This window comes from Phocoena sinus, chromosome 2 (assembly GCF_008692025.1).
Source record: "Phocoena sinus isolate mPhoSin1 chromosome 2, mPhoSin1.pri, whole genome shotgun sequence".
Lineage (NCBI taxonomy): Eukaryota > Metazoa > Chordata > Mammalia > Artiodactyla > Phocoenidae > Phocoena > Phocoena sinus.
Genome location: NC_045764.1, coordinates 72385644 through 72398254, shown reverse-complemented (window position 1 = coordinate 72398254; position 12611 = coordinate 72385644). Strand labels below are relative to the sequence as shown.

Below are 12611 nucleotides of genomic sequence, written 5' to 3'. Positions count from 1 at the left end.
TGAAGCCTGAGCGCCTAGAGCCCGTGCTCCGCAACAAGAGAAGCCACTGCAATGAGAAGCATGCACGCTGCGACAAAGAGTAGCCCTCGCTCGTTGCAACTAGAGAAAGCCTGCGCACAGCAATGAAGACCCAGTGCAGCCCCCCAAAATTAATTAATTAATTAAAGACTATCAATTAATAAGTGAATAATATCGGGAAGAGTGTGTCTTCTGCTTTCTGGGTATGGTCTTCACCTACAGCTCGGTAGATATGTCTGATTTTATATCCTGGGAACTAACAGTTCTCAGTTTAGACCATTCACCCATGGGCTGACCTGTATAGATTTTAGTTTATTGATCTATGTATAGTAACTGTACCTCCTTGAGATATAGATAACTTTTGGGTGAAAACTTCAGAATCTATTTATTTCTCTTTGTGGAACAGAAATGATATCATTATCTTAAATCTCTTCTTATTGCAAATAAAGTAAAATAATGGCAAATATTGTAAATTAAGTGGCCTTGAACATTCAAGTTGGAAGGGTAGCCCCTTTACCCCATGGTCTGAAGGAATGCTGGTCAGAATATCGCTGGTGGTTTGTTTTGCAGGTTCTGGGCGAGTCGATGGCAGGGATTTCGCAGAATGCCAAGACCGGGGACCTCCCTGCTTTTGGGGAGTGTGTGGGGATTGCGTCCAAGGCTCTCTGTGGGCTGACGGAGGCTGCAGCCCAGGTAAGGCACGGGTGCCCGTGCCCCACGACGCAGGCCTTCCAGCCCTGTCCTGTGCCGGGTCCCTGTGGGAGGCACGCGGGGGCTTCAGCTTCAGCTCCATCTCCACCCATCACCACAGAAACCATGGAGAAGGTGGTGGCTCTTGCTGGCTGAGCATTTAGGCAAAACATCAGCCCGTTACCTCTGGAGCAGAGCAGCCTGGAGAGAACACTGAACCCTGCAGACCCAGCCTAAGGGTTCAGAGGCCCGTCTTTTTTTCTTTCTTTTTTTCTTTTTTTTTTAAGGTCATTGTTACAGATAAGTTGTTTGGGGGGAAAAAAATAGGTATGACACAATTCAAATTCCCTCTGAGGCTTTAGAGTTGCAAAAGTCTTAGTCATGCTCTTTTTAGAATCAGAAGGAGAAAAAATTGGATGCCATCACACAGAGTCATGATCAGGCATGTTCCTGGCTCGTCTTCAACTGTGCTGTATATTTCCAATAATTGCTGGGCTCATGTAGCTGAATTTCCAAGAATGTCAGCATTTACCTTGAAGGATTTATCATTTGACAATTGCCTTGAGCCTAGAAGATTTTATTGAACCAAAGAAAAACATCCCTAGTTCAGGAGGTGAAATCACCTTCCCTTATTTGGCCCCTCATATCTCAGGGGAAATGAGTTAAGGTTAGAATTTTCCCTCACAGATTCATTTTCTCCCTGTTATTTGGCTAACACCTCAAAGGGTTTGAAGAGAAGACCTTCTCTTGTAGCCTCTTGTCCTCTTAGAGACCGAATATTGCCTTTTTCTCCCCTGAACCATTTTATTCATTCTTACTTACTGCTTCAAATACTGGCCTAAACAAGAAGGATACATTAGGCTACGAGATGAGAAATCCTCATGTAGGGCAGGCTCCAGGGTTGGCCTAGCCAGTAGCTCCACACCATCAGTCTACACCCACTTTTTTCCCCCTCTGCCATCTGCCAGCCAAAGAGTGAGCTCCATGCTGAGGCTGGTCCCCCTCATGGTCATAAGGTGGCTGCCAGAGCACTCAGGGCTGCATCCATCCTTGGTCATGCCCCATGGAAGAGCTTCTTGAGGCTTTCTTAAGAACAAGGAGACTGTTCCCAAAAGCCTGTAGCAAACTCCTGCTGGCATGTCCCCGGCCCAAGCAAGTGTCAGCTTGTCCATGCCTAAACTCTTACTGATGAGATGAGTCTGACCACCTTGCACTGGGAGCACCTGAGAATGACTGTTGTATGTATACTGTGGGACCACACTCCCCCACAGGCGTATCTAGGAGTACAGCGAGCCTGAGCTGTGGTTTACCTCCTCCCTTCCAGGCTGCATACCTTGTTGGCATCTCTGATCCAAACAGCCAGGCCGGCCATCAGGGCCTTGTGGACCCCATCCAGTTTGCCAGGGCAAACCAGGCTATCCAGATGGCATGCCAGAACCTGGTGGACCCCGGCAGCAGCCCGTCACAGGTAACTTTGGGGCAGGGATGTGAGACCTGCATGTCCTTGAGCTCTTGGGGGTGGGTGGTGGGAGACTGCGAGAATAAAGATGACCATTCTTTCAGAACTTGCAAAGCCAGCCAGATCATGACTTAGGGGGATGTTGCAAAATGTGGTGAGGGTGGAACAGGTAGGTGCTCTGGAATGGAGTGCCGGAAGGCAGTCACAGTGGCGTAATCACAGCGAGATTCCTCAGGAGGCTCACGGTTCCATTTGTTCAGTTCAGGGGACATAACGTTGAGGGCTTGCTCTGTGCTCGGGACTAAGGGTCACCGTGAGTGAGACCCGACCCCCTACCCCCTTAACTCTTACTGTCGGTTAAAGTTTGGAAGATGGAGTGATCGGGGTATGATGACAAGGCAAGGGAGGCACAGAGGAAGGTGTGATGAATTCTCTGAGGGGCTCTCAGGGGTCACTTCCCAGAGGTGGTGGTGCTGACCCAGACCCCAAAGCTGGGTCAGAATCCATAGCACAAAAGGAGCCACTTGAGACATTTGAGAACTAGACAGTATGTGTGACAGTATGTGAGACATTTGAGAACTAGACAGTATGTGTGACGTTCCTTGATACTTCTAATACCCGAGTGACATGGGTCGTGTTCAATAATTCCAGCAGTATGTGCTAAAAAGAACAAGAATGGCCTATATGGGCTAGCAGAGGCAAGCTGTGATGGGCACATCTACTGCTGACCCTGGGACCAGCGTTCTTGAGGCAGTAGAAGGACCCAAGTAAAGGATACCTGGGGGACCACCCAGACCAAAGGCAGGTGTCAGTGCACCTGAGATTCCTTACCTGTCCAGTTAAGGCCAAAGGGGTGTTACCAGCCTCAGCAAAGTGGATCAGGCAGATTCAGAAACGCAGCTGGGGCTGGGAGATCCCTGAGCCACACCCCTTAATAAGGTGCCTATAGCCCACCTGGGGGTGACATACAGCTGCATGTGACTGTTAAACACTTGAAATGTAACTGGTCCAAACTGTGATGGGCTGTAAGTGTAAAATACTGACCAATTTCAAAGACTTAGTAGGATAAAGGATTGTGAAAGCTTAATATTCTTAAATTGATTACATGGTGAAATGAAATGTTTTGGATCTATCAAGCTCAATAAAATATATTATTTACAATAATTTCCCTTGTTTCTGTACTTATTTTCATGTAGCTACTAGAAATTTGAAAATTAGATATGTGGCTCGCACTCTGTTTCTGTTGGGCAGCGCTGGCCTAGACCCTGGGCCGTGTCCCTCCTGGCTGGGGGTCACAAAGGACAGCTGACAGCATCTCCTCTGAGACTGCCTGGAGCCCAGCCCACTCCCACATCAGCCCTGCCTTTCCTTTTCTTTGTTTCGTCTCTCTGCCTTAATAATTCCCGCCCTCCCCTTTCTTGGAGTGACTTCAGGGGCGGCAGAGCTAGAGACATGGGTTTTATTTCCATGAGCCCTAGACATGTGAGTTGAAGGGGAATCCAGGGCTCGGGACCAGGGTGGACTCCAGTGAACTGGACTCCTCTGCACTGAAGCGTGGGGTGCCCCCAACCCAGTCCGTGCTTTATAGGTTCTGTCAGCCGCCACGATTGTCGCCAAGCACACCTCAGCCTTGTGCAACGCCTGCCGCATCGCCTCATCCAAGACGGGCAACCCTGTGGCCAAGAGGCACTTTGTCCAGTCAGCCAAGGAAGTCGCCAACAGCACTGCCAACCTGGTGAAGACCATCAAGGTAGGTTGCTGAGCTGAGGCCTTAGGAATCCCCGTGACACCTGTTGCAGAGGGGAACGAAGTAGGGGATTGAAGCTCTGTTCTCTAATACTTGCTTCTCGTGGAGTTCAACTTCTAATTCAGTCTCATGATTTAAGTCACTGAGGAGCAGTTCATTAGTGATGGAGATATTTATCAGGAAAAACCAACAGCCTTGGTCTCTACTAACCTTCTGCATAGTGGGTGGGGAGGGGTAAACTATGTGCTTAGTGGGGGAGGGCGGTTTTGAGGGGCTGGTAGAGGGCCCTGCCATGGTTGTTAAATATCTCTGGACCAAGAGAGAAGGTGGAAGGAGAATGGAATGGGAAATTGTTGGGAAAATCTTTTTCAAAAGGTCAATTTATTCTGTCCTGTGATATCTATTCTATTTATAGTTGTTTAAATGTTTTCAGGGGAGCATGAGCTTCTTAAAATAGAGCATTCCATGTTGATAACAAGTTCGTCTTTGTGTTCGTGGCCGTGGACAGTTTGGGGGAAGCAGGGCAAGGGTACCCTGTGAGGAGGGAATCGCAATAGCTGGGCTGTAGTATTTGTAGCTGGGTGATCAGACCGCAAACCCGGTCTGCCGTGCATGGGACACCCAGCAGACACCAAGCAGCTGACCTGGTGGGAAGACAGCCACAGCCTGAACAGCAGACCCCTGGCAAAGAACCTCCAAAGGAGGTGGTCATGGAAGGCAAGCTATCAGTTCTGTGCAAACCAGGCAATGCCGGAGGGAAGGCCATTGGAGGGTTCACACTTGACTGAAGGATTTTCACGCTCGTGGAGGTGGGATGTTCTGCTTTGTTGCCGGGCAAGTCCTGGAGGGATGGGGCTTTTCCCCCTGTTGTCTCCAGAGGATATGTTACTACACACCTCATTTCCCTTGCACTACACAAAGCCAATTTAATCTTGTGGAGAAATTAGTCAACAGGCTGAGCAAAGCAGAAGCCAAGGAGAGATTGTACAGCCCAGCAGCCGTTGGAAGCGGGCAGCAGGCAAGAGTCGGCAATTACTTAGCTGCTTAAACAGAGTCTTTAAAAAAAAAAAAAAAAATTAAAACCCGCTTATTTAAAGACAATAATAAGATAAGTTGAAGATGAATAAATAAAGCCAGTGCCCAGGTGCCCCCAGGATCCTGCTGGCAGCTCCCTTTAATTACTGTCATGGTTCGTGGTATTAGAAATGAATAAAGCTTATGTTTTCCGATATTTAGTTTACCCAAAGCCTGTTCCGTGTTTTGTGTGTATCACTCATTCAGTCCACACAACCCACCACCCTGTGCTTGCCATCCCCGTTTTTACGGTCAGGACGGTGACGCACGAGGAGGTTAAGTAACTTTCTTGGGGTGATTCAGCCACGAAGTGGTAGACCGGAATTCAGACCCAGATCCCCTGCTCTTTCCACTCAAGCCTGCTCTCGCCATGGCGTGCAGTGTGCATCGTTAGCATGGAGAGACTAAGCCAGCCCACCAGGCTGGGAGGAAATACCTGGTTGTGTTTATAGTGCTTGTGTGCCAGTCTCGGGGGAGGCAGGGCTGGCAAGACGGCAATAGAATTGAGACGTAGTGACATCATTGTCGTTTGCTGTGTAACTAACTTATTTCAATTAAACTTGGCCATTTTCCGATCATCAAAAAAACGGACTAGATTTAGATGGACCAAGGGGGAGACAAAGGCAAGGAACCGTTCTATACAAATTCTGGGATACCTTTCTTTTCTGCCTTCTCCTCGGTTTTAAATCCCAACCTGTCTCTGTTAAGGTCTCATTTTCTTTTCAGAGTCTCCTCACAGTGGCAACCCCTCTTTGTAACTGCCTGCAGCAAATGAGCTCTTGTGATGGCCTTAGAGATAGGCCTGTGCAGAAACACCAGAGGGGGGATGCAGGCTGTTGTGACCTGGAGAAGATGAAGCCTCCTTCCCCGCGAGCACCCCGGGAATCGATAGCTGTGCACGAGGAACAGAAATGACCCTCTCGCTCCGCAGCTTGCTGAAATGCGCTTGGTGTTGCGATTCCCATCAGGTGGCAGGCTTTGCCGGGGACAATGAACTTTGTTTTGAATTTCCTAATGGGAAAATGGTGAAGGCCATTTCACTGTAGCACACTGTACTACGTATCGAATAGACTTGCTGAGTTAAGGAATGGTTAAGAATCCTGTCGAATAGCGAAACAAATGAATGTTTAATTCCCTAAATGCTTGAAACAGCCGCCATCGAGGCTGAATTTTGCTCTAAGTTTTATGCTTCTTGGTCCTTTTCTTTTTTTTTTTTCCTTTAAATCACAAGGATGTGCCCAAGCCTAAATCCCAGCTGCCCCACCTTTCTAGTTCACAATGAAAGGAGGGGAACCCTTCCCCGGAGGAACACTGGCGAGCAGGGAGCAGATTACCCCACAGTGGGTCATCAGCACCCATTAGAATGCCTGCCTCCAGGGATCATAAATCTCTGCTGATGGCATTCTTTGCAATCCCAGAGCATGGCTCAGCAAGAATAAATACACCCTCCTCCCTGCGGGGTGCTGCTCTCAATGCCGGCCAACTCAGAAACACACGGAGCCCTAACCACGGTTGCCGTCTTTCTGCTGGTTCCCCCCGTGTACCAATGCCTGCTTCTCTCTCTCCAGTCAGCTCTTTACCTAGCCTCAAATCAGATGTGTGGAATCGAATGTTATTTTAAATGTGCGGTCACTCAGGTTTAGGTGCCAAGTAGAAATTGTGCAACAACACAGCTTTTGTTTCTCTGAGAAGTTGGAGCACAGCCTTGCCTCTCGCAGTGGAATTGAAGCTCAGGGTTTTGCCATTAAGCATTGACAGGGCGTCCAAAAGACACCAGGTCCAGCTCTCATTAACCGGTTTTAACTCGGCTGTAAGTACGTTTTCTTGATCGTCCTTTTGTTTGGATTGGTAAATAGGTTTCTTGAAAAGAAAAAGGAGGGAAAAAAAACCTCTTGGGCTTCTTACGCCTTATTCTTGTTGCCTTTTCTAAGGTCAGTAGGAGGGAAGGGAGCCAGGGGTCTTAGGTTCTGGTCTGAGACATGAGCTTGGCTTAGCATGTCACTTTCTAGGTGTTGGTTTTATCACCTGAAACATTGGAGCTTTGGGATTAAATGATCTTTAAGATCCCTTCTAACCCCCAAAGTCCATGAATCTTTGATTCTGGTACACATGCAGAAATTGTTTCTCCCAGATCCCTGTGAGATTTTTGCTAAGTGTGAGAACATTCACAGGAGCTGGCTCAGGGTCCTGATGGCGCCTGGGCATTTGGCTAAGTGGATTTACCCTTTCACTGTTATGACGGGTGTACTAAACATTCTGTGACATGGAATATCTATGTGAAAACTGTCGTGCCTGCCTGAAGTTTCACCTCTGGCCAGATTTGAGTATTCCGTTTACTGGGGTTGCTCAGCCATCCCCAGAGTGAAAGCAGCATTCCGAAGTGAAATACTGTCCATGTGAACAAACCATCCTTTCTGATGCTCAATTCTTCCTTTGGAGGAAATGGCTTTTCCCTCTTGAAAATGGAAAACAGTGCTGGATTGGAGCTTGACGTTGTAGTCCACAGCCCACGCTATTCAGGGTCCTGCCCTTGACCCGCAGTGGGCTACATGATATGTGATTTTAGGGCCCAGTCTCAAAAAATAAAATCCTTTCTTCATCCTGTTGGTGCAGTCAATGAAACTGCACAATTAGGAAACCATTCCTTGGGACTTACCTGGGGTAACCATCTTGTCGTTTTTAACTAGTTCCCCTAAGAGCGGGTGGCGTGATCAGACATCTGCCTTCCTAATAGGCCGAGAGTGTTGCAGACAGTAGAAAAGAGGATGAGAGGAGTGTGGAGAGGTAAAGGGGCAGCTAGAAGCTGAGCTAGAAGCCCTATCACTCCCACTGGAGGGGGTGCGACTGGTGCAGCTGGGATGAGTTCCTTTGATGCCAGAGTCCGCTCCTGCCATCTGCCTGCTTCAGTGGTCCGCCTGTGCTGGGGCCACTGTCGTCGGGCTCCTGCTATGCGGCACCCAGCCAGCCTCCCAATGTGTGCCCAAATTGCTCCGAAGCCTGGTGTAGGGCCTGACCTCACGGAGTCAATGATGGTAATAGTGCAACAAGATGAGAGCGCCCAGACGGTTCACTGCCATGTCGCCGGTGCAGTGCTTCAGTGGAGGTAACAGATGCTAACTCAACTTCTACTGAGTACGTGAGTGGAGTCAGAACTGAAGCCATCAATATGAGTAAGTAGCAGGCACATAGGGTTTCCACTGGGCCTGGAAGAACCACAGAATGGGCCAAGTTAGGGTCAAGGTCAGTGCCTATCTGGTGGAGAAGGGCCTGAGCAGAGGCAAACTATGCACAGTACTAGTGAAGACGGTAAATTAGCCAGGCTTATGGGAGTTCCTCAGAAAATATTAGCATGGTGGATGTGTCATTACCGCCCCAAGCTGTCAAGACTTGATTGGAATACAGTTGTTACTCAAGTAGCCTTTACATTAACCGTGCCTGCCTACTCTTGCCTTATTGAGAAATAGAAAGGTTCCCATCTCAGATCCGGTTTGTTCTGTAATTGCTGGTGCCTCCGGTTTTTTGTTCACTAATTGTCTAAATTGACTTTTCTATGTTGCTTATAAGGGTTAAATTAAAAGTTTAATTCGTCATTTAACAAAGAAATTTACATTCTTCGACAAACATAACTGCCTTCTCAAATGTTGCCCTTTGCTGGGAGGCGGGGGTGCTGTCACTGGTCACAGGCCATCGGTTCTAGCAGCCTTGTGCTTGAGGAGGTGCAGTCCGTGGTTGGGGAGCTTGGGATCCAAGTGTTGACCCTTTGTGGGGTGGCCTGGCATGCATCACAGGCCACTTTCCTGGCTTGTCTCCTGTGCAGGCTGTTGATCCGCGACGTGACTCATCATTCAGTGCCATTGTGTTACTGCTGCTAATTTTAAAAAGAAAGAAACTTTGGAAGCAAAAGATACATAGATTAAAAGCCCATGTGTGCAGAGCTCAGTGAATTTTCCCACGCCAAACACACCTAAGTGACTGTGGCCAGTTGAAGAGAAAGAACACGGCAAGCGCCCAGAAGCCTACTTCTGCTCCTTCAGTCTCACTGGCTCCAAAGCGTGACCCGACAGCTAACACCCAGAATTAGTTTCACCTGTTTTTGTACTTTTGCACTAATGGAATCGTATAGTGGGTACCCTATTGTGTCTGGCCTCCTTACCGAAATATTGCATGTGTGAGATTTGTCCGTATTGCTGGGAATAGTTCTAGTATGTTTTTTCCCATTGCATTCCATTTTGCTCATTTGAAAATGACAGATACATAAGCCCTCCCTCCGTCAGTCATTCAGGGACATCCAGGTAAAAATAGCTTAGAAGTTGTTGAAAGTGGTACACAGTGTAAGATATTTTTATAGTTTGGCGAAGAATAGACTTAATTGGAGTGAAATGGAGGGGAAGATCCAAAGGGTTATAGTCTCAAAGGTAGGGAAGAAAGTGGCTCAGCCACAGGGATGGGCAGCATAGCTCGAGGGGAGAGAAGAGCAGGCGCTCTTTGAATCACGTTAAGTGGGGAGTGGATGGGCTGTGAGGTCAGTTGGCCTGTGAGCCACACACTCAGCTTTCTTTCTTACCATTGCTCACTTAGCCCCTCTGCTTGATGGCAGAGATCCCTCCAATCAGTTCTTATTCATTGCTTATGGACTCACCAGACATTTTCAGTATTCCCATTAAACCACCACCTTTTCGCTGGGTGGTGATTGCTGAGGCCCAGGAGTGATCTCTGTGTTTTCTCCCATCAGGCTCTGGATGGGGATTTCTCTGAGGACAACCGCAACAAGTGTCGAATTGCCACCGCCCCCTTGATTGAAGCCGTGGAGAACTTGACAGCGTTCGCCTCCAACCCTGAGTTTGTCAGCATTCCTGCCCAGATCAGCTCCGAGGTAGGGAATCCTCAGAGCAAAGGTAAAACTGAGGTCGTTGGCTTGTTTTGTGTGTCACTGAATGGGCATGAACAGTTAAGGATTCCAAAAACTCTTTCTGTCAATGTGTAGGGCACTATTACTGTTGTCATTGATGATACAAGCAGAGTTCATGAAACTCAATGTCTGTACATCACGTAAGAGGTAATGTCTTGGCTTTATATGTTGAGAACAATCTCTGTGCATAGGTTTGGGGCTGATTCTTTCTCGGTATGTTCTTTCACACTCAAAAATAATATTTAAGGAGTGGCATGGCCCCAGGTCCTCATCATCCAGGCCCCATGTGAGCCAGCCTCCATGCTTCCCTACCCTCTGTCTCCTTTTGAAGGACAGAGGTAGTGACTTGATAAAGAACATGACCTTCCAGGGTCCAAGTCATTCACTTAGTCTGTGTGCCCTGCCCTTGACCCTTCTGCTCTTTGGTCCCAGGGCTCCCAGGCACAAGAACCAATCCTGGTGTCAGCCAAGACCATGCTGGAGAGCTCATCATACCTCATCCGCACTGCACGCTCACTGGCCATCAACCCCAAAGACCCGCCCACCTGGTCTGTGCTAGCGGGACATTCCCACACTGTTTCTGACTCTATAAAGAGTCTCATCACGTCTATCAGGTTAGTGTCTCCTCCAGAAATTGCTAGCGGCCTGCATCTGACAGGGCAGGAGGGGGATAAGCCCATCAGGACTTTTATTTAATAGCAACGTGGTTGATCATTGTCATCATCTTTTTCTTTACCTCTTTGGGACCAGCGGTAGCACTTGTCACAACAATAATAGCTAACTAAAGTATTTATCATATATTAGATACTATTCTAAGCATTTTACCTGTATTACATTATATGTTCATCACAGCAACCTTGTAAAGTAGATGCTGCTATTGTCTCTCTTTTACTGATTAGAGAATTCAGGCAGAAAGGCATTTAGATAACATTCCCAAGGGCATCCCCAGGCATGACTGCTTTAGTCCCAGTCCTTGTAAACATGGTACCATATTGTCGATACCTAGGAGATTAGGCAGGGAGCACCACTGCTTATTTAGCAGGATTTGGGGTTACCTTACCTTGATAATAAGACAAAAAGAATATTCCAGGTCCCAGAGTAACTCTGGGCATCTCTAACCTCCATGGTGGTAGTAGGAGCCTATCTACTATGAAAAATCATCCCCTGAGTAGATAAAACATTTTTGAAGTTGACCAAAGTTAATTACCCTACAGCATGGAGGGCATGCCTTTCCTCAGTTATATTTAGTTTTTGAAATTGCTTTTGAAACTTAAGGCATTTCTTTCTTAATACCTCGCAGAGAAAAATCCACTAAATATTTTAACTCCTACCACAGCCCAGGACGTTTTCGACTAGTATGCAATGTAGAGAGCATAGCATATTTGCACTGGAAATAGCACTGACTTTTTTTTTTTTCTTTTAATGAGGGTCCTATGCCTAAGCCAGTGAATGGAGAATCGGAGTCCAAATTGTTTCATTTGCCGTTGCCTGGCATCAGCCTGAGATGGTGGACAGCACCCTACCCTTCCCACCAGAAATAGACTTAGCACAAGTGTTAAGTGAAGAAATTCCTGGGCTATGCAGAGAAGCATTGCCAAGCAAGGGTCAGGAATTCACTCCCTAAAGCAATCGAGTGGGATAGAAAGTAGACAGGGGCTCCTGGCCCACCAGTTCTGGAGCAGGTTTTGGGACTTGCGCTCCATGGAGCCCGTGTTCTACTTGCTGTGTCCCTTCCAGGGACAAGGCCCCTGGACAGAGGGAATGTGACTACTCCATTGACAGCATCAACCGGTGCATCCGGGACATCGAGCAGGCCTCGCTGGCCGCTGTCAGCCAGAGCTTGGCCACGAGGGACGACATCTCCGTGGAGGTATGCAGGGCTCTGTGGCCAGCTCGGAAGCCTCTGGAAGTACTGAAGAATCCCAACATCAGGCTTTGGGGATGGGGGAATGGCACCAACACGTTTTTGATCAAGACCTTCATCATTGGGCCACCTTCCCCTGGAACCAGCCTGGGAAGTTTTTGGAGGGGGTAGGGCAAACGCTGAGCAGAGAATGATGGTTTGATGAAGGAACACATGTACTGCGGGGGTGGAAGGTTCAGATTTGGCTGAAATTTGGAGGGAAATGATCATTGTCAGGTAAGAGTGCGTCAGTCGGTGGAGTTACCATATTCAGTAGAGCAGACCTAAGCGTGTAAATTTTGAGTGCTTCCCTGTCATATTTCAGCACTTTTTTGACCAATGGGCGAATTCAGCATTCAGCGCTATGTGTTTGGTCCATGCAGAGATCAAGGATTCTGCCCTTGTTACTCAATATCTAGTATTGAGAGAGCTTTTGCATTCTGTTAGTTCAGAGCCACATTACCCTCTCTTGCCCATTTTTCCAAAGTTGAGAATAGAATTTTCCTACTTGGCTCCTTTGAGTTTTTTCTGTTACCTGTCCAAAGGCCCCTGATTCATACTTCTTTCTTTCTGTTGAAAGTGCCTGACGCTCGGAAGGTACTTACTAAATATGAATGGTCTGTTGACTGGTGTTTCTCTCCCGACACTGAACTCATCGACGATGAACTCTGGCCCCCATCTGTAAACAGGGCCTGGAATTGGAATTGCTCGTTTTTATTAATACAGCTGTGTATTTCATTGTTGCTTCACCCGCCTCCCCCATTTCCAAGGACAGACAGAAGGATTATGTATTCTTATCCTGTGCAGAATG

General features: G+C 47.7%; 1 protein-coding gene across 3 annotated transcripts in view; it reads left to right on the top strand.

The window, feature by feature from the left end:
• TLN2 (talin 2) overlaps positions 1-12611 on the top strand; it is a 440641-nt gene that overhangs the window by 349562 nt on the left and 78468 nt on the right. For all 3 annotated transcript variants that reach the window (XM_032622981.1, XM_032622982.1, XM_032622983.1), the window contains 6 exons: positions 589-711; positions 2033-2176; positions 3756-3917; positions 9721-9861; positions 10330-10511; positions 11635-11767. In XM_032622981.1, the coding sequence (XP_032478872.1) occupies positions 589-711; positions 2033-2176; positions 3756-3917; positions 9721-9861; positions 10330-10511; positions 11635-11767 (885 nt within the window). The remainder of the gene's footprint in view (positions 1-588; positions 712-2032; positions 2177-3755; positions 3918-9720; positions 9862-10329; positions 10512-11634; positions 11768-12611) is intronic.